At 35.9% G+C, this 26325-nt stretch overlaps 2 protein-coding genes across 3 annotated transcripts in view; one reads left to right on the top strand and one right to left on the bottom strand.

Moving 5' to 3' along the window:
• Positions 1 to 6268: 6268 nt before the first annotated feature.
• On the top strand, positions 6269 to 26180 carry LOC146763777 (uncharacterized). The gene is made up of 3 exons (XM_085566641.1): positions 6269 to 6859; positions 11784 to 11898; positions 18502 to 26180. The coding sequence occupies exons 1-3, from the start codon at positions 6612 to 6614 to the stop codon at positions 18556 to 18558; spliced, it is 420 nt and encodes a 139-aa protein (XP_085422767.1). The 5' UTR covers positions 6269 to 6611; the 3' UTR covers positions 18559 to 26180.
• LOC144248372 (uncharacterized) overlaps positions 13572 to 26325 on the bottom strand; it is a 38263-nt gene continuing 25509 nt past the window's right edge. Inside the window, exon 4 of one of the 2 annotated variants that reach the window (XR_014951268.1) lies at positions 13572 to 25930. The gene's annotated coding sequence lies outside the window, so the exon portion shown is untranslated. The remainder of the gene's footprint in view (positions 25931 to 26325) is intronic. The other variant, XR_014951269.1, reaches the window with a different exon arrangement.

Here is a 26325-nt window from a genome sequence, read left to right as displayed (position 1 = left end):
TACCCTTGTAAATCTGAAATTTGCCCTTCACATTTTCATTGGCAAGAAATTTGCAGCAAGTTATCTGGTTTTTAAAGTCTGTAAAAAAGTTAACTCTTTTTTATAGTGTTTGGGGAGGCAGTTGTGCATTCAAACTCCAAAATTAGTGTCTCTATTGTTGCTAGCATAAGGCAGGAGGTGCTTATTCGCAAAAAGCAGGGGACAAACATGAAAACTGTATCCTCTCCCTGACTGGTAAGGGGAGGTCTGACATGAAGGAAAAGGTGCCATTGGCCTAATTAATTACCTCTGGTGTATTTGGCAAGTTTTTCCTTCTTTTCCTTTTGGAGCAGCTGTGCCACTGGCCAAAGGTAAAAGTAGCACACACACACAAGGGAACCACCAAATTTCTTTTAGCAGCCACAGGCTCCTGTTTCCTCAGCCTTTCCTCTATGTTCACTAAAAATGCTGGCCCTGCTGAGTGGCTTAGTCTGCTCTCCTGCTGCCACTTATTTCCAGCACTCTGCTCAGCACTGCAACAGCAATTTCAAGCCTGTAAATTTTCTGCTTCCTCTAATGTTTTCTTTGCTTCCTGAACAAGACAGAAAGAAGCTCATTAAGATTGCCATGCAACACATCAGAGGGCAAAAGCACTTACCCATAACTCTTTGTACTTTTGTAAGGGATAACTCCTAGAGGTAAAGAATCTAAATGAAGTTTATATTGCTGCAAAAATGCAGTCCAGCTTTTTCTTTTTCTTCCACCACAATCAGATCATGTGAAGTTCTCCACTTTCATACATGTAGTATATTGAATGTAGAAAGAAAAATGTCCTATTTAGAAAAAAAATTTAGAATTGGAATGAAAATAAATCTACCATCATTGTGTCATCCATCATCTATGTGCCCTTGGCAATTTTGTTTAGTCATATGTCAAAACTAAGTGAACCAGAAGCAAACTGAGCTGAACAAATAATAAACTGGAATGAAAAAACAAAATAAAAAAAAACCCAAACAAACCTCCCAACCTAAGAAGCTCAGAAAAACTCCTACCAGTCTTTTTCTTCCACAATAAATTGTTCTCATGTCACTCTACCGTTCCTAATCTGATTGTTTTTCTACTCACTGCTTTTAACTCTGGTTGCTGTTGAAATATTCTGAAAATGTCTAGATCACAGCATCATCCCTAGTTTCACTTTAGAAGTTGTTAACATTGGAGATTGTAGATACAATGAAATAACCCACAATAAGAATCAATACCAAAGGTGAGCTTTCAGAAACTTATCATGCGTAATTAAAGGTTAGATAAACTAAAATGTTGCTTCTTCCTCAGTCTGCATGAGTATGTGGGGAGGTTTAAGAATAAAAAAGACATATTTTTTCCAGGCACATTTTTTTTTGTGTTCAGCATTACTAGACTTCTTGTGGAGAGGAAAATGGAAAGGGAAATCTCTGAATCACTGAATCACCAGTTTGTCTAATAGTTCTAGATTTCCAGAGCATTTTTTTTTTTCTTCTTTCCTCTTGAAAGGTGATCTTGGGAATCAGATCACCAGAGCTATCTAGTCATACATGATCTTAAAGGGTAATCACCCCTTCATGGAAAGTTTAACGCACTCCTCTTGCCATTCCCTCTTTGCCACTGCATTCAGCTGTTACTATCAATTCTGTTTTGTTGAAGAATGCCATTACAGTCACTTCTAGTACTAATGTCAGAATCTCACAACTGTGTCTAATCTGTATATAATTTATTCTTGTTAAGGAGTGAGGGTCTACAGGCTCTCTCATAGTGCAAGAGAAAATCCTCCTTGGGAAAGAAAAGATGCCTGTCCTAACCCTTCCTGCTAAAGAATGATCTACTTGCCAAGGTACAACTAGGCTGTCAGGTAGGGCTGCCACCCTGTCCTGCAATGACCTGAAAAGAGGAGCAATCTTCCAACTCTGGAACCTTCATGGCTCTTGTTAATTACAGTGTTTGTAGATTACAGTATTCTTGAGCTGTCTTCTCTTTGTGGTCTTTAATTAATAAGTATGGTCTCTTGATGATTAAGACTCTTCGGAGAAACCTTACATTTGGAAAATGCAGACATTTCACTCTGGCTTTTCTGTGAAAAAATCTGTTGGTGTTTGCTCCTGAAATGCTGGATTTTACACAGAGCTTTAGAAGAGTGATGATGGCCGTCGGTAGGAATTCAGTGAGCAGAATGAAAAACTGTCATGTTGAAATCTGTCACTAACTCCTCACACCTTTATGTAACATCTGATTTCATGTCAGTGTATGTGCTCATTTCTCTCCTGAGGATGTTCAGAGGTCTTTTTTTATGTGATTATTGGTATCCTACTTCACTGATGCTTTATGCATTCTTTTGTTAGTGAATGCAAATGTCTAAGTTGAGAAGAGTCCTTAAAAGCAGTGACTGAGGAATTCAAGAATTTGAATAAAAAAGGCTAGAAGTGCAACAGCTTTGAAATCTCTTCAAGCCAAACCAATAGAGGATGAGAATCTTGTTTTAGCCCCTTCTCTGACATAGAACCCATAGCAATCTGAATACACCAATGATTTCCCTAGGCCCAAGGGAAAACAATGTTCTGTAGCTTTCCACCTATACTATGCTTATTTCAAATTCCTTGGCACGAAAACTGACATTTACCACATGTCCATATGCTGCTTAGAACAATTGGATACTGGTCTATATTTTCCTGTAGATGTTCCAAACATTTCAAGTATTTCTACTTTCTTATTATTATCTTAATGCTATTAATTCCCTTAAGGGTATTTATATTGTTCTAGTGTTTCTCTTTCCCATTATGGCTCATTCTTAATCCCCTTGAGTTTCACTACCATAAGCAGCATATTCAAAGCCACAAATAATTACACTTAAAAATTATGTCCTCCTTTGCCTATTGTTTTCCTTTGTTCATTTATTTGTTTATTTATTTTAAGACTGTGTGATTGTGTTAAAGAACCTGTTAGCTAGAAGTCCATGTCTGTTAGCAGGAGATATGTACCTACCCTTTTCTGCAATAAAGGGAAACAATTTATCTGTGTTAACTGTTGCCTAGTGACTTCTATGTTTGTAGCTCACAGCACTCTGGAGCCTGCAAGTAAATAGATTTACATATTGTCATGTCAGGTTACAGGATTCTCAGTTTTCTCTGCCTGAAGATGGGAAATACGAAATAGGAAATGTTAATTTGGTCAATGAGCCTTAAAACATATGTGGTCTTTGCATGGTAATTACCTTTCTCCCCAATATAAAAGGAACGTATTCCCCATAATAATAACACATTCTGTATGAAGTGATATATGGTTTTCATGGAGGTCTCTAAGCAGCAGCGCACCTGCTTTGCCTCTGGAGCACCAGATGGGACTGAGCTCAGGATCAGTAGCTGACTCAAGAGTTTCTGGTGTGGTACTTCCAGCTTCTGGTTAACACAAATTTGGAGGAAGGGGATAGGCATTCTCTGAGATTAGTTCCTTACTGGCAGATCATACAAGGTAATGGTGTGGCATGTTTTTAAAGTTTAGAGAGTGAATATATAGAATTCAGAGGAACCTAGCAGCAAAATAAAAGAGAATAATGCCTGAAATAAAAAAGCTGAAATCTTCTCTTGAGGTGTTAGGAGTGTTTCTGTATCCTACAGATGCCTTGTTTCAGATGAATAAACACAAAGGCTTTCTACAAGGCCTTCCAGATTGTCTGGTTTTAACTGTGCCTGACATTGAGGCAACCTGATCTATGCAGGAGACATGGGACCTCACATGTGTTCACTTGCACTGGAAGGCAGGGCTGCTTCTTGGACCCAGTAAAACATAGGGTAAATTTCTTCAGACTCTTGCCTAGCTGCTAAAACTAACTCCTAATGTTCAGAAACAGGACACATTCTGCAAGTCTATCTTCCTTGGAAAAATACAGATGTTCTCGGGATTTTACTAAGACAAAAGTTCCCAGAATTTTTCTTGTGAGAACAGAAGCTGGTAGTGGTGATGGGATCACCTTCTGCAACATTCAATTTCCTTGCTGTACTACATGATTTTTCAGTCATTCAGAATGATCTTGTACACAATTTTAACTGCTTGCCAGAGATGGAGGGAAGCTATTGCTTAAAATTATTACAAGAAACAATTGGTGATTATTTCCCATCCTGCTTCTCTATAATTTTCACAGGTTATCACAAGCCATCAGATAGTTCAAACTCCATGGTAATTATGAGGAGATTAATAACACACTTTTGTAACATATGTGTGATTCTTCTTTAGCAGGATTGTGTATTATTTCTATACATATGTACTTCCTATTACCATGCTTGCTCCAAGTGAAAAGCCATCACTTTCCAGATTAATTTTGGTACTGAAGTATAATACGTAATATATTGATGATTACTTCGGGGAAGTAGGACAAATTAGTCAAAGGGGTTAAACAATAAGGGTAAGTTACAGACTGTTAAGGCTTCATGTGAATTCCCTTATTCACAAGGGAAGCAACAATCAGTAGCCTATTCCCTAATTCAGCTGTACTGTACTAAAGCCATGTGACTTCTAAATTAAAGCATCTACACAGGGATTCAGTAAATGTCTTGCAGTGGGATTAACCTCTGTTGAAATAAAGCATTAACATAACTCTTTTCTGGAGGATCTTCATGTAGAAAATAAACTGTATTATAATTTTAGATGAAAACAAATACAAAAGCAGAATTAGACTTTCAAATAACTGCTGACATAAATGTGGTCAGACCCTGTCAGTCAGCAAAATGACAAGGTATCCCAGTCCTCCTTTTCTAATTTTTCTAAAGTTTAATCTACAGAAAATATAGCTCAGAAAAGAGGGCTTTGCATTGCTTAAAATGATTAAGTTAAATTCAGCTGAAATGGTTTGAAAATTATTTTGGCACTTTCTGTGTATCCATGTGAAGTGAGGCCATGAATTATGGCAGAGGTCTGATCTCTTGAACATGCAAGAGAAACAAGAGAAATATCTCAAAACCATAGGAGTAGAGACAAAAATGTACAAACTCTGTGACTTACAAAAGCACTAGGGCAAAAGTTCAATATTGTAAGTGCTTGCATCAAATTTTAAAATATAAACTTGAAGCAATGCAAGTAGAAAATATAATAAATATCACTGACTCAGTGACTGAGGTATGAAGGTGCTGAAATTTATGTAGATTGTTGCAGCTTCCAACTGATTAAAAATCTGCACATTCCAAAGTCAAGTCTACTTGGAAAATTACTAGGTGTGAACTTATTGCCTGGAGTATCATTTGAAAGTGAAATAACTACAGTCCAGGCTGAATAAAACAGAAGTACACTTTCTAGCAAGATGTAGTGCAGTAGCTCCTCAGACCCATTGTCAGTGTGTAGTTCTTTGGAATTTGTTTAGAGAAGACGACTTTTATGTCGTCATGATTGAAAATAAAAAAGCTGTCCATGCATATGAATAAAGTATCTGAAGTATCTATATAAATAAAGTACCTGAAGTTAAAACTTTTTAAAACAACAGAGCTTTCTTCTGTCATCCAGATGCATGTCATAGCAAAACTAAAAATATATTTAAAAACAACTCCATACAAAAACCTATGAAAGTAACATACACAGCCTTACTATTAACACATAAAATCAAGCCAAAAGATTCTGCATTTAATGTAATAAAACAGAATTACTTTTGCCTCACTTGCTTAGGTATATATACTGTTGGGATATCCCAGAATGCTTTTTCCATTGTAAAAAACTTTAGCAATATGTATATTTTCAGATTGATTGAGCTATGAAGTGTTAGCAGCACCATGTTTTACAAAATTATCAGGTAACATGAAAAATCATTTTAAGAACAGTTTGATTTATTACAGTTGTAAATGTTGTTGAGTTTGTATGAGCAGTACAGTACTTCAACTTTGTTTAGGTAAATCAGAGATATGTTTTGGGCAGATCGTCTCCTAAATATATAAGATAAATATTTTCTTTGGTTTTGTAGGTTTTTTAGTTTGGAGTGCTTTTTTATCAATTTAAGACTATTAAATTTGAAGGTGAGTTGTCTTGTAAAATTGTGAATCCACTAGTCTCATTCAGCGCAGCTGGAACCCAAGATACGTATTTTGTGAGTATTCCAGAAAAAAAAAAATACAGGTAATTTGTCAAAAGCCCTTTACAATGCCGCATCCAGAAATTACTAACTATGGTAGTCCAAGCAGAAATCTACAACAATTTGCATACAACTCTGCTATCCAAGCCTGCTCAGAAAGCCAGGGAAAATAATGAGCGATTTGGCAGACCATAAGACCTGGTGGTCTGTGACAGAGATGCCACTACATCCATTTCACACACCTGTATTTTGAAACTGCAGCATGCCAGGAGGAGAAAGAATGGCTCCAGCTATGAAATCACTCACCATGCAACCATGTCTCCCTACAGATATTTCAAGAAGTCTGTATTTCATTTGGTATGAACAAATTTGCACCATCATTTGACTTATTGAACTTGAGTACAGTCAGGTTTTTTTGCAATGCCCCCCTGGGGCCAATCTGGTGGCAGAAGCAAGACATTAGAACCTGAAAACATCATTCACATGATAAACAGTGCTTTGATGTCTTCCCAGCACAGCTGCTCTGCTTCCACAGAACCAGGGAGGGATTTCCATGAGGCATCTACCAGCCATGTGTGAAATCGTCTTGCCTATAATTAGCTGTGTTATTTCTGTGCCACATCTCATCTTTCAGGCACCACCTGACAGCACATCCCAGACCCTTATAGTTCATGCAGTCATGAATGATACCAGACAAGCTGATAGCCCAAAATTTACCTCTATCCCTGAAGGAAGGCTCACCAAGAAATCTGGGACATCAGCAACACCATCAATTGACCTCCGCATTTTTGTTGGGATAAGGTATCATGTACTTCCTGGCACCTCTGTGATGCTCTTTGTCCTCCTAGTTTGTAACTTTTCAAGTTATGAGCTCTAGCAATATTTACTTTTTCAACAGCAAACTCCACCTAACCTCTAACAAAGCCTTTCTTCAACAGTAATGTTTTCCTGCAGTTAATAGTAAAAGATAAGAAATGCGGAATTATGAGTTAAAAATATGTGAAAATCCAAGTCACTGTATTTAAGAAGAGCAGCTGAATGTGGTTTGATTCAAAATGCATATGCATACTAATTTTCAGCCAATTTACTTTGTTGTACAGAAATCAACAGATGAGAAATTCAAATATAACTCAGCAGCTCCGAATGTATGGCCAGTTGTCAATTTTGTGTTACCAGTCTTATCAGTATACCTATTCAAATGCTTCCTTTAATTATAAGAGTATTTAAATTTCAGAACTATTCTAGTTCTAAAGATTTTAGTGATAGTTCTGATGACTTAGGCATGCATCATGCTTAAAATTCATAAATCTGAATGGTGATGGGACAGAAGTATGAAAGAATGAACATTCAGGTAAAGTGTTCATGAAAAGTAAAAGCTTGTAATTTTAAAAGTGCATTGATAAGACTCTATTTATCCTACAAGAAGGGCAAGCAGGTAATGCATGGACGCAACAAAATAAGACCTAGCTTCATTTTTAAAACCTAATTAAAATGTAATGCTCTACACATATTGTTAGAAGTTTATGTTGAAATGTGTAAAATAATGGGTTTGCCTTAAAACTGTCAGTCAACGCTACAAAAAAATGATGTGCTAATATTGTTTTAACTGTGAAAAAGTTCTCCAAATTTTATGTGTTTAATTTTTGGAAAATGAGTTGAGTCCCTTGAAATTTGTACATTTATATTACTGATCCTATTGTAGCTAGTAGTTCTTTTAGTAAGAATTGGACTTTTTCTTGTAAAATATGGTAAATAAAAATTCTAAAACAATGCTATTACTTTGGCTCTTTTAATAAAATATTTGGAGATTTTTTTTTCTGTGTGAAAGTTTGAGTGGAATTTCAACTAAGAAATGTATACTTTGTATCTGTATAAGGAATCTCCTCCCTCCTTTGTAATACCTTGAAAATAATAAAAACAAGACAAAACAAAAGGTTTTCTGTTTTCCAATCAAATGCCAGAGTTAATAGAATCAAGCTTATATGTCATTGTACTGTACTGTGCTCATTGTTAAAACAACCTGAAGAATTAAGTACAATTTAGGTGATCTCTACAAAGAAGTCATATTCTTCAGAAATGAAAGCATTTGTACTAGCATTTTGCCATCAGCAATGTAAAAGTCAGTCTAATAAAAAAAGAATATAAAAAATATCTTCTTTTTTATGTTCAAAGAGAATAAAACCTAAAATTAATGAAGCTTGTGTCCCCTGTATTAAGTTGCCCTCAAGTATTGAAGATCACACCAGGAAGAGTCCTACAACACAAATGTGTATTTAACAACCTCTATGAAGCCTAGAATGAGAAAAGTTTTCATCATCAGAGTTGACTGTCTGTTCACTTGAGCACTGAATTATGTATCTTAGCATTGCATGTAATAAATACAATGAGCCTTGAATCTTGAGGACAGTATTAGAAATAAACTGCTTCAGACGGAGTTTCACTGGCAAATTGAGGCTAAACTGGGTCTGTTGAAGAAGCAACCAAGCTACAAGGAGATTAATTATCTATTAACAGGCTTACAAGAAAAACTGCTTGGGGCAGAAAATTAAATACAGTGTAATCAATGATATAACAACAATTCATAACAGAAACTGAAAGGTTGATAAGTATTGTTGCATTGGCATTTAGCACTTTCCATGAGATAAATACTACTAATTGATTTGGATTTGATATGGTCAGTAACATGTAATTCTACTTTTACATCACTATTAATCAGGATTAAATCTAGTTGAGTGTGTAGTTCCACTCTGCATTTCCAGACTCCCAAATATCAAATTTAAAAAAGTGGAAAAACTAATGGAAAAAAATAAAAAGAGACAAATTTTTCATTTCTACTATTAGAGCCTCTGTCCTGAAGAACATGAAATGTGTAAAGCCTCTTGCATATGGATGCTTCAAGTGAAGGGATAGACACGTTATTGAAAACAAAAGAAGTGAAAGCCTCTGCAGAATCTTCCATGGACTGCACTTTAGCTCTGCAGCAAAGATTGCAATTTTAATACCACATGTTTCTTTAGAGGAAAGGCTGAGAGAATTGGGACTGTTCACTGGATAAAAGAAGGCTTTGGAATGACTGCATCTTTCTAGCATCTGAAGAGATCCTACAAAAAAGGTGGAGGGACACTATTTACAAGAGCATGTAGTGACAGAACAAGGGGAAATTTCTCCAAACTGAAAGACAGCAGGTTTAGATTAAAGATTATGAAGGAATTCTTTATTGTGACGGTGAAGAGGCACTGGAGCATGTTGCCCAGAGAAGTAGTGGCTGCCTCATCCCTGTGACTGGGTTCAGATAGGCTGAATGAGGCTCTGAGAAACCTGCTGTAGTGGAAGGAGCTCCTGATCATGGCAGAGGGCTTGGAACTAGATGATACCTTCCAGTCCTAGCCATTCTATGACTATGTGATTCTATATGCTGCCAGAAATCACAGTGGAAAAATTAATGAATTTTATATTATGTGGTTTAAGGGGCAGTAAATATCAAATTAGTCTAAAATTATCTTCACGTTTTTCTCATTTGGAATGGCTCTAGATTTTGCTTTTCAAGATGTATAATTGTTTCCCAAAGTTAAGAGAGTGGGGATAGTACATGAAGGGTAAAATTTCCATGTGACTAATGGAGCTGGCTTCTATTTTAAGGAGAAACCTGTTAGATTGATATTGTGTGGGAGACAAAGGGAGGTTTGGAAAATTAACATAAATAGGAGAAATAACTATCATTAGATATCAGAGTTAAGAAATCATTTTAATAGATAAAATAGCTGAATTTTATGAGCCTTTAGGCCATGTACAGACTTGACATGCAGGCTTTGGAACTCTGCTTATGTTGATTTGCATTTTCCTGAGTTGCGGAGAAGCACTTGTAAAATAAACCAGGTTTTTTTTGGGATATTTTGCTACAAAACCAATGTCTCCCAAGAAGGGAATGATAGAAGAGATGTGTCCCTACAGGTATAGGTGTCCATTTCCCATTGTTTCATAACAGCTGGTCTTTGTTTTACAAGTAATAACACACCTATTGCCTGAATATGCTACACCTCTCACCATGTAGGGTTTTACATGAGGAATTCTGTTGATGCTCATTGTTGCTGAGGATCAGTACCAGAATCTAGATGTGATTAACACATGAGGCAAAATCCAGGGGAAAGGAGGGTGTGGGAAAAGTTAATTAATGCATAAATTGTATAACTTTAAATACATACATGGTTTCAGGTTTTAGAAATATTGATTTCACCAGCATGATAAAGACTGCTGAATACTCCAAGTTGTACATCCTGAGCTTTCTCTGATAGCCAGAAAGCAAATATACCAGAAAAATGTATGCATAATACTACAAAAGCAAGTGCCTCATGACAATCTATACAAATGTTTTAATTGTTTTTTTATTCACTTGGTTTCAACCTTTTCAGCAACTAGAAGTTCACAAAAAGATGTATCTCAGTACATCTGTGTTTTCTATACAATATAATTTCAAAGCCACAGATACAGCCGTACTTAGGGAAAATGACTGTGATTTGGTGGTTTGTGTTTTGCTATTTTATACCATCTTCCAACAGATTTTTAGTGTATTTGACATATCAATGAAAGCAGTATTTTGGTTTTCCACCTCTAGAAACAAGCTGTTTTCTTTCTCACTGCTAAACGTATTGTTTTTATTTCAACAGTTGCCTGATAGGAGGGCAGCTAGAGATATATTTTGGTTCTAGTCCTATAAGCGGCTTCTACTACCTTTTAGTAGAGAGGACTGGATATCCATAAAATTCCCTTGGAACCACTTGCTTGCATACTCTGCAATTGCATTAACATTCAGCTTTCCTGGCCAGCTTGCAAGTTGTCAGCTGTGTGTTTAGTTATACCTTGAGTCCCGGTAGAACTTCTTGTCTCTGGTCTTGCAAAACAAAGTATTGATGGCTGATGTCTGCAGCAGATTCCAAAGTATCTGGATGAGTCTGGTGAATGTGGTAGTTTGAGTAAAGTAGCAGTGTGGAAGCATGCCCCACTTCTCTCTCTCTCCTTCCTATGTTTCTTTGTATTACAGAGATAAAAAATGCTTTAGTTCTCTGCAGCTCATTTGCACTGGTGTTTGTGAGTTGGTTCTCATGTTGTGGGGTAATTGTGAAGTATGGTTTTGTTACTACCTGCACTGCCTTCTCCTTTATCCCTAGAGACACTCTGAAACTCTCAGCAAGAGGCTAGGGAATGGGGAGATAGCATCAGTTGGTGTTCAGGACCTTCTAATACCTAGGCATGAGCAGTCCTGGGCACCCCACATAGGTCCATGGGTCTTTTCCAACAAACTGCTGCTGTCACGTACAGCCACCTATGAGTAACACTTCTGCCTTATACTCTTCCACCTAAGCACCTTTCCCAGACCTGAGGAGCTGGTAAGTTAACTGAACTACTGCTGTTGCACAATGCCCATTTCCAAGTCGTGGCGTCTAGGCCTACAAAGACATCTTCTGAAGAGATTGATTATGCATGATAATTAATTGTGTCTGGTACTGTCTCATATCCAATTAGCTTTAAACTTGGATGTGCATCTCTTTCATGGTTTTTTCACCTACCACATCCTACCAAACCTTTCCTTCTACACTGCTATTCCTACTAACTACTAGAAATAAACCTGTAAGCTGATGATGTAGATGCCTGGCCAGACCTGGCTTCAGAGTGTCTGGATGTTTTATGTCATGCACAAAAGTGATTAATCTTCAACCTTTTCTTGCAGGTGGCATCTGATGGTGTCTACTTTGCTTTTCTGCATCCAGCAGCCTGCCACCTGTGCAGTCACTGTTTTTCGTAATGAGCAACAGAACCTGCAGCCAGAATGTGCAGATAAACAGGTACCATATAGAAGGGAGAAAAGTTAAACAGAAGCGTTTTCATTTTAGTGAACTGTACAGTCTGCAATGCACAGTTATATGTTACCATATGCAGCCCTTAAAGGTCTTTCCAAGCAATGCTTTGTTATAGGGACTCAGCAGTGTCTGGGTAGTTAAAGGTGGCTTGTCTGATTGCTGGAAATAAAATCAGCAAAAGACATGAGTCAAACTTTGCCCCATGAATGCAAATGACCCTTATATTATTAATCTATTTAATTTCTTTTTTACTGGTATGAGTGTTGTGTTGCATCTATTTTACCACGTTGTTTAGTTTGGATTTTGTATTTTCAGTTCAAAAACAGCATCTTGAGACAGGGAATCTGTTCAGGAAGACATCTCAGTTTCCAATGTGTTTATACACTAATCTTGAAAGAGTAATTTTCAAGGCTGAACCAAGGAGAAATTACAAAAGGGGATATTTCTGTATGAGAGTGGCTGCATGCAAATCACCTGCTGCTCATTTGCAGGAGACATTTAAAAAAAAATGTCCTACAACTGAAGGGAAGATCAACAGATGTCTTCTCGTGCTAGCTTTCACATCCTATCTCTCACAATAAACTACTTTCAATCAAATAACAAAATTTTACTTTGGAGGTTGAAATGTTAGATTGTTGAAGAAATGTGTTTTCTTCTGTGTAAGATTGGTTTTTAATGGCCAAATCCAATTGTTATGGACAATTAAGTGATATCTGCCAGAGATTATTCTCTTGATCTTTCTTGTTTTCCAAACAACCCGTACCTCAGTTTTGGCCCACCCACCTATTATTTCTCTTTCCATTACACAAGAATATGCCAATTCTGGCATGGAATATGCAAGAAAAAACTAGAAAATCAAAGACAGACCACTTGATTGTAAAAGTACTAGAAAAACATAAATTTACAAATCATACAAGTTCAAGTATTCAGTTACACAACTCTTGTTTGAAATTTTCATTACTTACTTGAAACTACTGCCATTGTGCTCTGTTTGAGGATTTTTTTTTCCCTTAGGTATTTTAAAAATATGGTTGGAGGAAGTTAAATATTTAGAGTTAAATGTTAATGTTAAGATTTCTGCTTGGATTACATAATGCAATTTGAGTTACTTTGAAACTAATATTTTGATGCATGAAAATCAGAAAATGTAAAAACAGCTTCATTTTTAGTTTGTCTCTGAATAAAAGCAACATGTAATATTATCTTTGTATAATTGTAAAGCAAAAAATTGGACATCTGCCAGTAAACAAATAGGAATAAACCTTTTTATCATTGTTTGTTGTCATTTTGGAATGTTCAGAAGGAATCTTTTACTAGTAATACCTATGCTGTATTTTAAATTTAGAATAACTAAATGGAAGTTTACCTATGCAGAATTAGGAAATGTTTTTTTTGTATTATGTTCTTTGCCAGGCAAGAACATCATAAACTCATGATTTGTCAAGGCACCGTCCTGCACAATATTTAACAAGTTCTACTGCTAACAAGATTATTTTTATTTTTTTATTTTTAAGGGTGCCAGTGTTAAACCAACAAAAAGGACTGCAGATTTTCTTCTTGTTCTTCTTGTTCTTGTTCTCCTTCTTCTTCTTCTCCTTCTTCCCCTTCTCCTTCTCCTTCTCCTTCTCCTTCTCCTTCTCCTTCTCCTTCTCCTTCTCCTTCTCCTTCTCCTTCTCCTTCTCCTTCTCTTCTCCTTCTCCTTCTCCTTCTCCTTCTCCTTCTCCTTCTCCTTCTCTTCTCCTTCTCCTTCTCCTTCTTCTGATGAGAAAATAATTTCAGAAAAGGTGTGGTTTAAACATTAAAGAATTTTCCATCCTATTAAGTAAGTAGGACAGTGTTACATGTTGAATAGCTTTTTTGGGCTATAAGCCCTATATAAGGGGTGGGTTTCTATGAATTATTTAAATTTCATCCTGTCACCACAACTGTTCTACTTTCATTTGTTAGAGGATATGACACAATTAGCCAGCTCAACAATGACAAGCACTCTGTTAGATCTTCCCATGGTGTGTGTAGTACCAAGAGAGCTAAAGTTTTGAGTCTGATTAGGTATTAGGCTAATTCTCTGATAAAATGCTGAAGGAAATAGTGTCAAAGGTTTTACTAAAGTCCAGGTAAAGAACATCCACACAGCTTTTCCCTCATCCAATATACAGGTCACTTTGTTGTGGAAGGAGATAAGGTTGGTCAAGCTGTACCATGCCTTTCCTAAACCTCTGCTGAATAGAGCTGATACCATGACTGACTGTATGTGCTGCATACGCACTCTATAAATGAAATCATCCAGCTTATTCATTTTCAACAAAGTCACTCATCCATCAGATCCATTCCTCTTCATTTTAGAGGCAAGAACATTGTGTGGGACAGTATCAAATGCATTGAACAAGTATAGGCAGATAACATCAGTCACACTTTCCTTTTCTGCAAATGCTGTAATACACCCGTAAATGACATTCAATTTGTGAGGCATGATCTGTCTTTTGTGAAGCCACATTGGCCATCACTAATCATCTTTCTGTTTTCCATGTGCCTTAGCATAGTCACCAGAAAGATCTGCCCTATGACCTTGCCAGACACAGATTTGATATTCACTGGCCTGTAGTTCCTGAAGTTTTCCTTTTTATCTTTTAAAAAAATGTCCCCATTGTTTTTTAATCACTGGAAAATTCACCAGAGTGCCACACTGGTATTATGGATAAGGGCTTCTTCCACCAGTTCCCTCAGATCCGTCAGATGCATCTCGTCAGGTCCCACGGAATTGAGTATATTGATGTTCCTGAGATGGTTTGAATTTGATCTTACTGCTGTTTCTTCCTTTGGGTTTTGTGAATTGGGTTGTGTGGCTAGGTTTCTTGCTAGTGAAGCCTGAGGCAAAAAAAAATTTTGAATACCTCACCCTTCTCTGTCGGTTGTAGCTAAATCCCCCATTTCACTCCTCAAAGCAGGTGGTACACTTTCCTTCATCCTCCTCCGTTAGTCTCTGTGCCTGAAAAGAATCTTCTTATTATATTTCACATCCCTAGGTGCCTTTAATTTTCTGATACCGACCTTGTGCTCGCAGGCCACGTCCCTATCATCTCTCTAGGATGTGTATCACTGTCTCCAGCACTTTCCACTTTGTTTTGTGTTTTGATTTAGCCATACGGACCTAGCTTTCCCTGCCTAACTTCTTCCTGTACCTCTAACCCACCTCTCTCATAAGTTCTTCTGCAACAGTTTTTCTACTGAGTAAGAGGTTCAGCTGTGCCTCTCCTCTGCTTTGATTTTCAATCACTTGTACTAGGAAGTTTTCCTTAATTTATTCCTCTACTTTCTTGGACTGCTTGATGTTACTTTTTTGCACTTTTCTAGCAGATGTCTTGGTGGCTGAAGACCCCTATCAGGATCAGAGGCCATGGCCATGATGCTATCTGAAGATATCTGCAGACTTTTCATCAGTCTCCTCATTTTGACCAGGGGGCCTTTACTGGGCACCTACACAAAAGTCACTTTTGTTTTCTTGGTCTCTAATTTATTTTTTTTTTTCACCCATCAGTTCTCAACCTGTGCATTGCAGCTCTTTAAAGACAGCTCTGTGCAATCAACCCTATTTTTGACACAAGGGGCATCTCCCCCACTTCTCCTTCTTTAGCATATTTTGTCACTTTCAGACAAAGCATGGGACCTTCAGTCTCTGTCTTCCAGCTCAGGGGATTGGGTGGGTCCAGAACAGGTCTTGCTATTAAAGATTGAAGCAAAGAAGGCCTTAAGTACTTCATGGTTTTCCTTATTCTTTTTCACTATGTTTTCCTCTGCATCCAATACTAGATGGAGATTCTCCTAACTCTCCTTTTGTTCTTAATATATTTATATAAACATTTCTTATTTTCTTTTATTATAGTTAGATTGAGTTCTAATTGGGCTTTGGCCCTTCTGATTTTCTCTGTGAGTAATTCCACAACATTCTTGTAGTCCTCCTGGGTTGTCTGCCCCTTCTTCTGAAGGTCGTAAAGCCTCTTTTGGTCCCTGCATTCCTGCCAAAGTTCTCTGTTCAGCCAGGCTAGTCTTCTTCCTCACCAGCTCATCTTTCAGCACATGAGGACAGCCTGCTCCTTTACTTAAAAGGATTCCTTCTTTAAGAATTTCCAGCCTTTCTGGCCTCCGTAGCACTTCAGGATAGACTGCCAGAGAACTCCGTTTGGCCTCCTAATGGGACCAAAATGTGACCTTCAGAAGTCCATAAAACTTCAGTAAAACCATCACACGTACTGACATTGTTTTTTCAGCTGTCTGAGAAGGATCATCCCTAAAGGCAGCAGTAGGTGCAAATCCATAGTTCTATCTGTCACTCTTAACTTCATTTTCTATACTTCCTTTTTCATTCATATTATGTGCATTTGTCTCATGTTTTAGTACAACCTATTCTAGAAAAAGGAGCTGAAGAAATACTGCTGCCAAGGGTTTTCTCTTACCTTGTACACATTTCATGACTATGATCTACAGAAAAAAATTTTGTCATCTATAGAATAACTTTTTTGATGAATAATAATAACAACAATAATTAAAAATGAATACAACTCTTAAGGTTTTTAACATTCAAGAGAGTGTCTTACCAAAGTTTTGTAAAAATATTTAACAGATTTGCAGAAGAAAAAATCACAACATCATTCAAATGTTTCAAGCAATAAGTTTTTACAGTAAACCAGGTAAATATTTGTGATATATATTCAAGTTTACACATCATTCCTTTCTGAATGTAGCCAGTACATATTTGATCCTCATGTAAGAAAACTGTTTTCTGAAACAGGAAGTGAAGCAGAATTACAATATCTTAAATCAAAGCTTTTGCTCCATATTCTACATATATAGGTTTAAATTTATGATACATATGCTTTTTTAATAATAACAAGCCTTGAGCGTGAGTAGTTATCATGAACCTAAAATGTAAGAATGAAATTAGAACTGTTTAACACTGCTATATTAATCCACATATGGGTTTACAGTGCTTCTCTTCAAACATGCTTTTATGAACTTCAAACTGCAAGATGAAAAGACACAAAATATAAGAAGTATGCATATCTATGTTCAAATTGAGTAATTGAGTAAAACCTAAAAATATTCTCTTGAAAAAATATACTAAAAACATTTCAATCATCATTTAAGGAAGGTTTTAATGATGATATTAATCACCATTTAAAATACACCACCTTTCACTATACACTGATATCATGACAGGTGTTTCACCTGTTAAAGTGTTGTCTCAGATGCAATACCCTTGATAAGTGATTATATTTGAATTACAGTACTGCTTAGTGATATCTTCCTTCACTACTCTTTTACAAAGTGAAAATATTTTCCGTAAAATATTTGCTACAGAACTGAAAACCATGAAAATTGCCCCAGTATTGTGTCTGGCAAGTGTAGGAGTTGGGTTAATATGTTTCATTCACCTGGTAATCAGTGGCAAATCTCTACTGAGTCTAGTAATTAGATTGAATCTCTGCCGAAGTAACAGGGCACAACTAATTCCTCTGACCTAATCTCATATCAAGGCATATTCCCTGAGCAGTTCTGTCAGGATGGCCACCTTCTGTATCACTATGTGGCATACAAATTTATCACTTACAGTGCTCTTCTACAGTAAATGGAGACTGTAAAGCATCTCTTAAAAAATCTTGATGTAGTTACAAAATGCCTGGTGATGATTACAGTACATGTGTGCAGTGTTGTTCTTGTTTAGGGCTTTTGCCTTGAGAAAACTCTAAAAGCTCCATATCTTTGCAAATCCTAATTTAATCACAACTTGCAAAAAGAAGTTTTTTCTGAAGAGTTTATATGATAATCACTTCCGTAATGTCAATATCTTTTTAACTAACTACTTTATATAAAATTACTTATTTGCTAGTCTCTCTCTTTGGGTTTAAATTCTCCTGTATGTGATAAGCAGGTCATGTCTACTTGCTTTTTAATATTTTTTAAAGTAAATTTTGCTCCTTTATTTCTTTTCATATGTCCTGAAATTACACAGAAGGTATATGTGTACTTGTGTATTTTATTTAAAAATTTAAAAATTCGTGTATTGTATTTAAAAGTTTAAATTCTAACTTAAAAATAGAGTATTACTGAAAACCTAAAGGATTAACATCTAGTGAGAACATATTTTCTAATTAAAACATAGCTGTATTACCAGCTCTAACAGAGACACTGCAATTCATTAAATGAAGAGATTCTCATCCCTAGTCGAGAAAACTGTCAAACCCAAAACTTACATGGATGTTCCTATTAACAGTTGTGTAGCTGTCACGCATTATCATAGAACAGCAGTGTGATGCAACTGATAAGATTGTGTGTAAATGTAGTTATCATTTACTTAGTGTTTGAGTTGAAAGAAAATTTTAATGGAAAAGCAAAATGACAAACTGCCTCAGGATGATGTAAGCATAGCTTTATCTACTGGAATTGTCATATAGAAAAATATCACATTTTCAATAAGCTTATATATTGACAAAGCCTATTGCTTTTTCCTTTGGATACCTTTTCTCTCTCTCATTCTTTAGTTCTAGTTAAATCATGTTGTGTTTAAGAGGATCTTGCATTTTTCTATTGCAGTGGTTGCTCCTGAAAGAGAAGCAGTGCCGTGAGGTCACACAATTGTACTGGTATTGATGTCGAAATACAGCCTCTGGCAATCTGGAGGATCAAAAGTGCAATTAGCCCAGGGACTCTGATATGTGGACTTCCATAATATGCAGCTTGTGGAGAAAAGAAAAAATGAATATCTTCACTTTCTCATCTGGAAAAGAAAGAAAAGAAAGATAGCACTTTTATATGCCTGTTTCTCTAGGGATATTGCTGATGGAATATCATAATCTAATTAATTTTCAGAAGTGTATATTGTGTGGTATGTTTTTTTCCAAAGCTTTCTCTATAAAATATCAGTCTGCATCTTCTTGCAAAAAAAGCTGTAGCTAATCATACTACATTACGGGAATTTTCATATGAACAGTCAACTGAAGCTTCAGGCTTGAACAAAAAATACTACTGCAAGATTCAAGTGTATTTGTCATAGCCTTGAGAGTCATGAGTCTTCTCCATGCTTTAAAGTGAAGGAGAGGGGAAAATGCTTTAATCATTAAAAAGTATATTTGATATCATGTGATCATCTTAGAAAGTGGTGCAAAATATTTTTCCATTAGAGATTATTTTTTTCATTAGAGAATCTCTTGTATTACATTTAATCATTATTCATTAATTAATCAATCATTAATCACTAGGCAAAAATGTTGTTTTCTGCATTTAAAAGCCTAATTCAGTAACCAGCTTCCAGAGATGTTCTATGCCTCTACTTCTTAATGCATATTTTATATTTAAAGGTGTGTTGAAGCATTAAAACAGAAATCTTGAAATTAACCTCAGTTGAAAACACAAAATGTATTATGAAATCTTGTAAAGAGACTAAATTAAGAATCAATATCTGTGCTTGGCAGAAACTTGAAACAACAAAAATTAAAGAAAAAGGGGGATTTTGGCATCCTTACACATATAAATTAGTTTTTCAAGGCTATGGTTCAAAAAAACAAGACTACTGTGTCTTTATGCATTAAAGGGAATGCATACTGAATCAAGAATGATGGATTACCATGACATGGATGTTATCAGAGTTGTGGAGTTAATGACGACTGTATTTTTTCCCTAGTACTTTTGTGTAATTTTATGTAGACTTTCTATCCTTTCTTTGATTAAGTCTATTATTTCTGTAAAGTTGAAAACTTTTATGGTGATCAAATCCTTTAAGGCATTTTTAGTAGGATATAGTAGCATGTGAAAGTGCCAAAACAACTGAGACTAGTGCCAAATGCCTAATTTCCTGAGACTGTTATGAAATACTCAGTCTGAATTAATTTCTACCACAGTGCTATTCAGCTGGGCCACCTTTTATCCTACAACTGGCAATAAAACCTCAGCATCTACAGAATGCTGACATGTCTGCATCTATAGATGCTTCCAAATTAAAAATACTTTATGACAGTTTGGTCTTCAATTACTCTAGGTAAGGAAGAAGGCAAGGAGTCTTACATAACAATTGCTAGAATGTAGTCCAGGGACTCAAATGTTACTGAAGTCAAGACTGTGGCCTTGTGCACATGCTTATATGCTATTTATATTTCAGAAACCTTCTTACATTGACTTAAAGAGGTCTGTCTGGTTTTGTTTGGATACTGATGTTTTGTAAAAGCTTAATCTTGTCATCAATTTGTGACTATTTGTCTGCAGAATATGCAAATCGAGTACTCAAGGAAACTGAACAGTTTTAGGCTTCCCAAGCCTGAATTTGAATAACTTTATGTAGCAACAATGAAACTCAGTGCTCCAGAATGCAGCCAGAGACAGGTGGTTTCCTAAATATTAAACTATTACACAGAAGTTAAGATGCATTGTTTCATGTGTTCTGATTCAGAGGTTTGTTTGTATAGCCAAATCACAGATGGAAATAGTTTGAATTTGCTTGCATCAGGGAAACAAGCATGACTAAACACGAAGTATTGCTGTGCTGCCTTACTTCTTAGCCATTTAAGTCGTCCTGTGTGTAATGTTACATGTAACAGATTGAAAATGAAGATTGCATGCAAAACTTCAGCACACTTAAGAGCTGTCCCTTCTGTAGATAACTTTATGATATGCTTCTCTCTACTGCAATTCTGACATAGAGCTCAATATGCTTCTATTTCACTATTATCAACTCTTATTTCTTAGAGATTTTACTTTCCCTTGTGCAAGGAAAAGCCCCGTAAGAAGTACATAAAAATGTTTACATTACTTAAAAACACAAGTAACTCTTCTTTCTATTCTCAAAATCTATTTTGACTTAGCCTTTCTCTTACAGTTACTTTTTGAATAATACAGCTTTTATACACATTTCATAAACCTGGTGCCTCACTGAACAAAATAGCAATGTAAAATTACAAAATGTTTTTTTTCCTATACTATGCTGTAGGAAGATATAATCTACACATACTAGAGCTTTTAGAGCAAATATAAAAATCACTGTTCTAGAGGATCTCCTATGAAGCTCTTCTTTAAGTCACAAAATTGAAGTAAGAAAAGTGTTTGAATTATTTCTATGCTTTTGTAAAAAATGACTTTTCAGTGCTAAGTCAATCATGCTAGTTATTAAGTTCTCCAGCATTCCTCAAAAGAAACTTTTCATAATATGGAGCTTGTGATTTTCGTATTGTGGTTTGATGGCTTGACAAGTACAAGTGACATCACAAATACTGTCTGTTTTATTCAAAACTTTTTCAGATGCAGGATTTATTTGGCCCCACAACCATTCCATCTCATCTTGTGCAGTTTTCTTTCATCCAGTGCAATCTGATATTAGTTTATTCAGTCTGCCTATCAGGCATAAAGAATGCAAATTTCTGTCAAAATCTGTTAGAGGCTAACTTGCCAAGTAGGATTACTTGCTACCTCGATTATGATTTCAGTGGTGTTTATCATATATTTTACTTAATGGAATTTCCTTGTTCTCATCTTTTAAAAGTAATTCTGTATTCAGCTGAGATCCTTTGAGGTTGTCAAAGACCTAAGATTTGACAACTTCTTGGTCAAGTGCTCATCCATTTACCCAGTGCCCAGCTCCATTTATGCTGTGAATACGTGTGTTAAAAGCTTGCTGCTGCCCAATTGTTTTGCAGTGAATGCCAGTAGTAAGATAGTATGGTAATTTAAACTCATGGTAATAAATTACTGGTCTCCTGGCAAATGAGCAGGAACACATCAAACCTCTGTAAAGAAAAGTGTGCATAATAATGACTGCATAGCTATTTAAATTGCTTGGTTACCCCTTGAGCTGAATCATTTCAGCTACAGGAGAAAAAAATCAAGCAGATTTTTTTTATAAAATATGGAAAAAGCAAAGAAAATAGCTAGTGATATTCAAGGGCAGTATCAGTGTATATGAATGTCCTTTTGTAAATTTAAAACAATCATATTTGAGGAAAAAAGGAGTTTAAATACTGATTTTTTTTTTTTATTATGGATTTTCTCTTGTTAAAGGTATCCCTTAATTACAAAATAATGTAAGTTAATCAAAAATATTTCAAAATTGGAACACTTTGAGAAAAGATAATTTTTCCAAGATGAAAAGACCCAGATATTAACATCTCCTAAAGTGCTGCATCCTTCTAAAGAAAGCATAATAATATCTTTCAGTACCCAGATCTTATAAGTTTGAAATTACTTGAAAATATTGCCCTGGCCACTTAATTTGATTTTACATTTACATGATCTTTGCAGCAAGTTCCACATTAATGAAATAAATTACATTAATTTTAAATCACTAAGTTAATAATACTCCTGTAATTATACTTTCTGTCATGTAAGTGAATCACTTTCTCAAGAACTCAGTTTCTACCTCTACACAAATGTCCTAACTTGCTTTCTCTGAATGTTAATGAAAAAGCAGTTTCTGCAATATTAAAATTCCTTGTGGCTAGAGAGCAGATTGTTTAATCCCTTCATTTTCCTCTCTTATCTCTTTTTACTATAATGAAAATGCCAAAAAAAATTATGCTTCACCCAGTATTTAAGAAATATTCAAGCATACAGCCAAACTGCTGTTGCATAGGAAAAGCTATGGTGTGACTGTCAGTGTACTTCCATGCAGGGAGAAATCCACAAGCATCTGACGGATACATTTGTCAATGAAAATCTGTTCAGCTCTACTGTTTCCAGAACTTCCTGTAGGTGTATTTGCAGAACAGATGATATCCTGAACTAACCTAGATGCAGCTAGGAAATAAACAAACCTCATGTTCTTTCAACCACTCAACACAGCAGAAGTACCTGGTACAGTATGGGAGTATGGCATTTTACATGGTCCCAAGTTAGTTTTCCATGGACTGACGATCCACTGTGCCTGTATAATATGAAATATGAAAAAAATGGGGGTTTTAAACCCAAATAGCCTGCCAAAAGTTCAACAGCAAGCAGAATGGGCTTGTTGCAACTTATTGTGCTATTTGTGCTTATTGAGAGAGACTAGTACAAGTCCTGGTGTACAGATCTTCGGTGCAAAAAGAGAATGTGTATGCAATAATTACTCTGCTCACTGGCAGAAAAAAATCCAGTGCCACTCAAGTAAAAGATTTTTTTGTAGTGGTCAAATGGATGACCAAGACATTGATATTATTTTATATATTGAGGCTTGCAGCCTCTGAAAATTACAGGCAAAATATTAATGTTAAAATGCCAATCTAAAATACTTCAAATTGTATACATACCTCAGAAAAGTTAAAACTAAACCTATGTTTTCTTATCTACCAGATATTATTTTTGAATTTGACTTTTAAGCTTTCAAACCCTACTTAAAGGAGTTTCAAAATACCTGGTGTGATGGTCAATTATTTTTTCCAGAAATCTCAGGTCTTGCCAGCTTGTAAAAGTGCATGTGTGTAATCCATAGTTTGTAATCTGAATTTACAGCTTTGCATGACAGTAAGGCTCTTAAAAAAACCTTAAAAAAGTGCAGTGCAATATAAACCAATATTAACTAAGAAAGCATGGATCTTATTAACTATGAACCTGGAGTTGGGGATGCAACAAGAACAAAGTTGTGGAGCTCAATGTAGACCACTGAAAATTCATGTATCATCAATCTCATTGGCAAGTAACATCATTTAGGGGGCAGCTGCAGTGTCTGCTGAAGCTGGGGGTCCTACACAATTTGTATTCTTGCTTTATTGTCTTTCCAAATGCTAGTGTTTGTTAAAATTATCCCATTTTTTCACTTTTGTCTTGACTCCCTTTTCAGCCATCTCTAAGATTTAAGTCTGTGTATGCTGCTTAGCAAAGATATTCTAGGCGTTTCTATATGGACATAGAACATGGAACAGCCCTGTGGCAGTATTCTCTGCCAGCTAATCAGCTCTGTTAAATAGCTGATTGCTTTAACTCTGCTGTGCTAACATGGGCGTACTTATTGTGAGACCTATGGTATTATTCTCTGCCACAGATATTTATTTATTCATTACAAGCTTGCCCTGAAACCTCACATGAGGTGTGTAACAAAGAACAGACATTTTTTGAGTGTCTGCCACAGAACATAATCTCTAAAATGCTGTAAGGAAATACTGGGAAAGCCCACTTTTTTTTTTTTCCCATTAGCTTTTCATTTGGCCTGACAGTGTTGAAGTGATGTAAAGAATTTTAGCTGTAGCCTTTCTTTGTTTTCAAGTTTTTTAGAAAATGCAGTCTTTCTACAAGGAGCTGTCAACTTGATTTTGATATTAAATTCAGTAGACATAGATAAAACATTCTTTTCTATCACACTTTCCCTAATTCTACCTTTTTCAAGAGCACATATGCAATAACCTGTTTCTCAGTGAATGGAAGGAAATCTTGATCACCTAATGTCTCCTAATATGTGTCTGTCCGCAAATCTCTGAAATATTTCAAAGTAGCTCATCGCTACAGACTGTGGCAAGAAGTAAAATTGTCATACTAATAGTCCAGGAACTTCCAAAGTTTGTACTGACTTTTTCCATGACATATGTGGCTCTTCCTTGCAATTTGTAAATCCGCTACTACAGGAAATTAAGAAGCATCATTCAAGTAATGTTGAAGGGAAGTCACAAATAGCACCAAATAAAAACTAACATCTTTATCTGATAGGAAATATTAGATAATAGTGGTTTCTGAAACATTCCTACTTGAAGGAATTATTTATTCCTCCCCACTCCTCAGAAAATTTTACTTAAGAAAACAGAGAAAGGCACAGAAAGTTAGCAAAAAGTGCATCAGACTGGTTTTTTAGCTCTTCAGAGACTATGATATTATGTTTTTCTTTGACCTTGTTATAAATGAGAATTTATTCAGCCAGATTAAAAATAAAAATAATTTTATTAGTGGTCAAATTCTGTCTAGCCAGCCACGGAAAGAACAGAGCCTAGCCCGGGGTTGGCCCTGGGTGTGCAACAAGAAGTCAGCCTCAGCAGAGGTCTTCCCCTATGCCCACACACTTCCATCCTGGCACAAGCCGTTTTTTTACAGAGAAAATTCCACCTGAGGCCAAGATTTCAGCAGTCTTTTCTTCTATTCAGAGTCCATAGGTTAATAAGATTTTCTTTTTTTTGGTGATGAGGAGAAATAATTCAATGTCCGGAGTAGGTGAATTCTTGTTGGGAGTTTACGAGAAGGCTGCATTCACATGGATCTGTCTGAGTATTTCCATGATATCCATCTCGGACAATCAGCACCGATGATCAACACCTGGAGTCCAGACATAGCCCATCTCCTGGCCGAGCCACATCCTTTTACTTGTAAATCAGTTTCCAATATACATCCAGTCTCGCCTGCAAGGTGGGGAGGAACTAATACAACAGGCATGATCTAACAAGTATCTAATATTACATATTTCATACAAGGGATGGCACAAATTATATTTTACTACACATAACAGACCTCATACCTTAAAATTACAAGGTTAAAGCCTGCTAAGAGAGAGAAGCTCACACTCAAACCCAGAAAGAGAGCCAAAGGGTCCTTAATTTCTGCCTAATTTACAGCATTAGATAAAATATTCTGTGTTTAATATTGTGTATGCCAATATCAACCTTTTCCCCCCTTATTTTCTAGCTTTTGGTTCCAGCTTTCAAATAATGTCTATCATTGTTTCCTATGTGTGTTCTCATATTCTTTTAGAATTTGAATCTTGGACAACAAAACTGGGAGGAAATATTCTATTACTCACACTTTTCCACTTGACACTCCTGTAAGAAAAGAAACAACACTGAATTTTTCCCATCAGTTCAGGTATTGCTTTTGATAAGAACACAAAAATCTATAAAGTGCTAACAATAATCTTGATTTTAGATGCTAATTATTAGGCATTTACTTCTCTTAGTAAGATATAATGACAAGCTGGAATTAGTTGGTCCTATCACTCATGTGAATGATGTTTTCTTAAAACTCCAGTATTGTGAGTCTTGGTGTTTTGTTGTTGCTTGTAGGAGTTATTGATGCAGGAATAATCTCTCTTCAGGAGAATACATATTGGCACATGTATACATGTCAAAATAGAGAAAAAATGTTTGTAAATCATATTGAGATCAATAATCTAAATTATAAATATGATGGACATTGCATTTTTGAAGGATTATGCCATTTGCACACCAAAGATCTCATTCAAATCCACTCAGGCTTCAGGCATTCAATGACTGTTCCACAGATCAGACATTTAATCTTCCTCACTTAAGAAAAAACAGGTTTAACTTTTGTCTAGAACTTAGGGTGTTTCAAAGAAGATAACCTATCTTTCTCAGAAACTTCAAGTTCAGCTTCTGCTGAAATAGCCTGCAACTGATTTGAAGAATTTTTGTCATATTTCACAAAACAAAAGGTGATAACTATTTTGTACACTGAATGATCATA

This window comes from Lonchura striata, chromosome Z (genome assembly GCF_050655825.1).
Source record: "Lonchura striata isolate lonStrDom1 chromosome Z, ASM5065582v1, whole genome shotgun sequence".
Lineage (NCBI taxonomy): Eukaryota > Metazoa > Chordata > Aves > Passeriformes > Estrildidae > Lonchura > Lonchura striata.
Note: the sequence above shows the minus strand (reverse complement) of the source record. Positions and strands in the feature narration are given on the sequence as shown.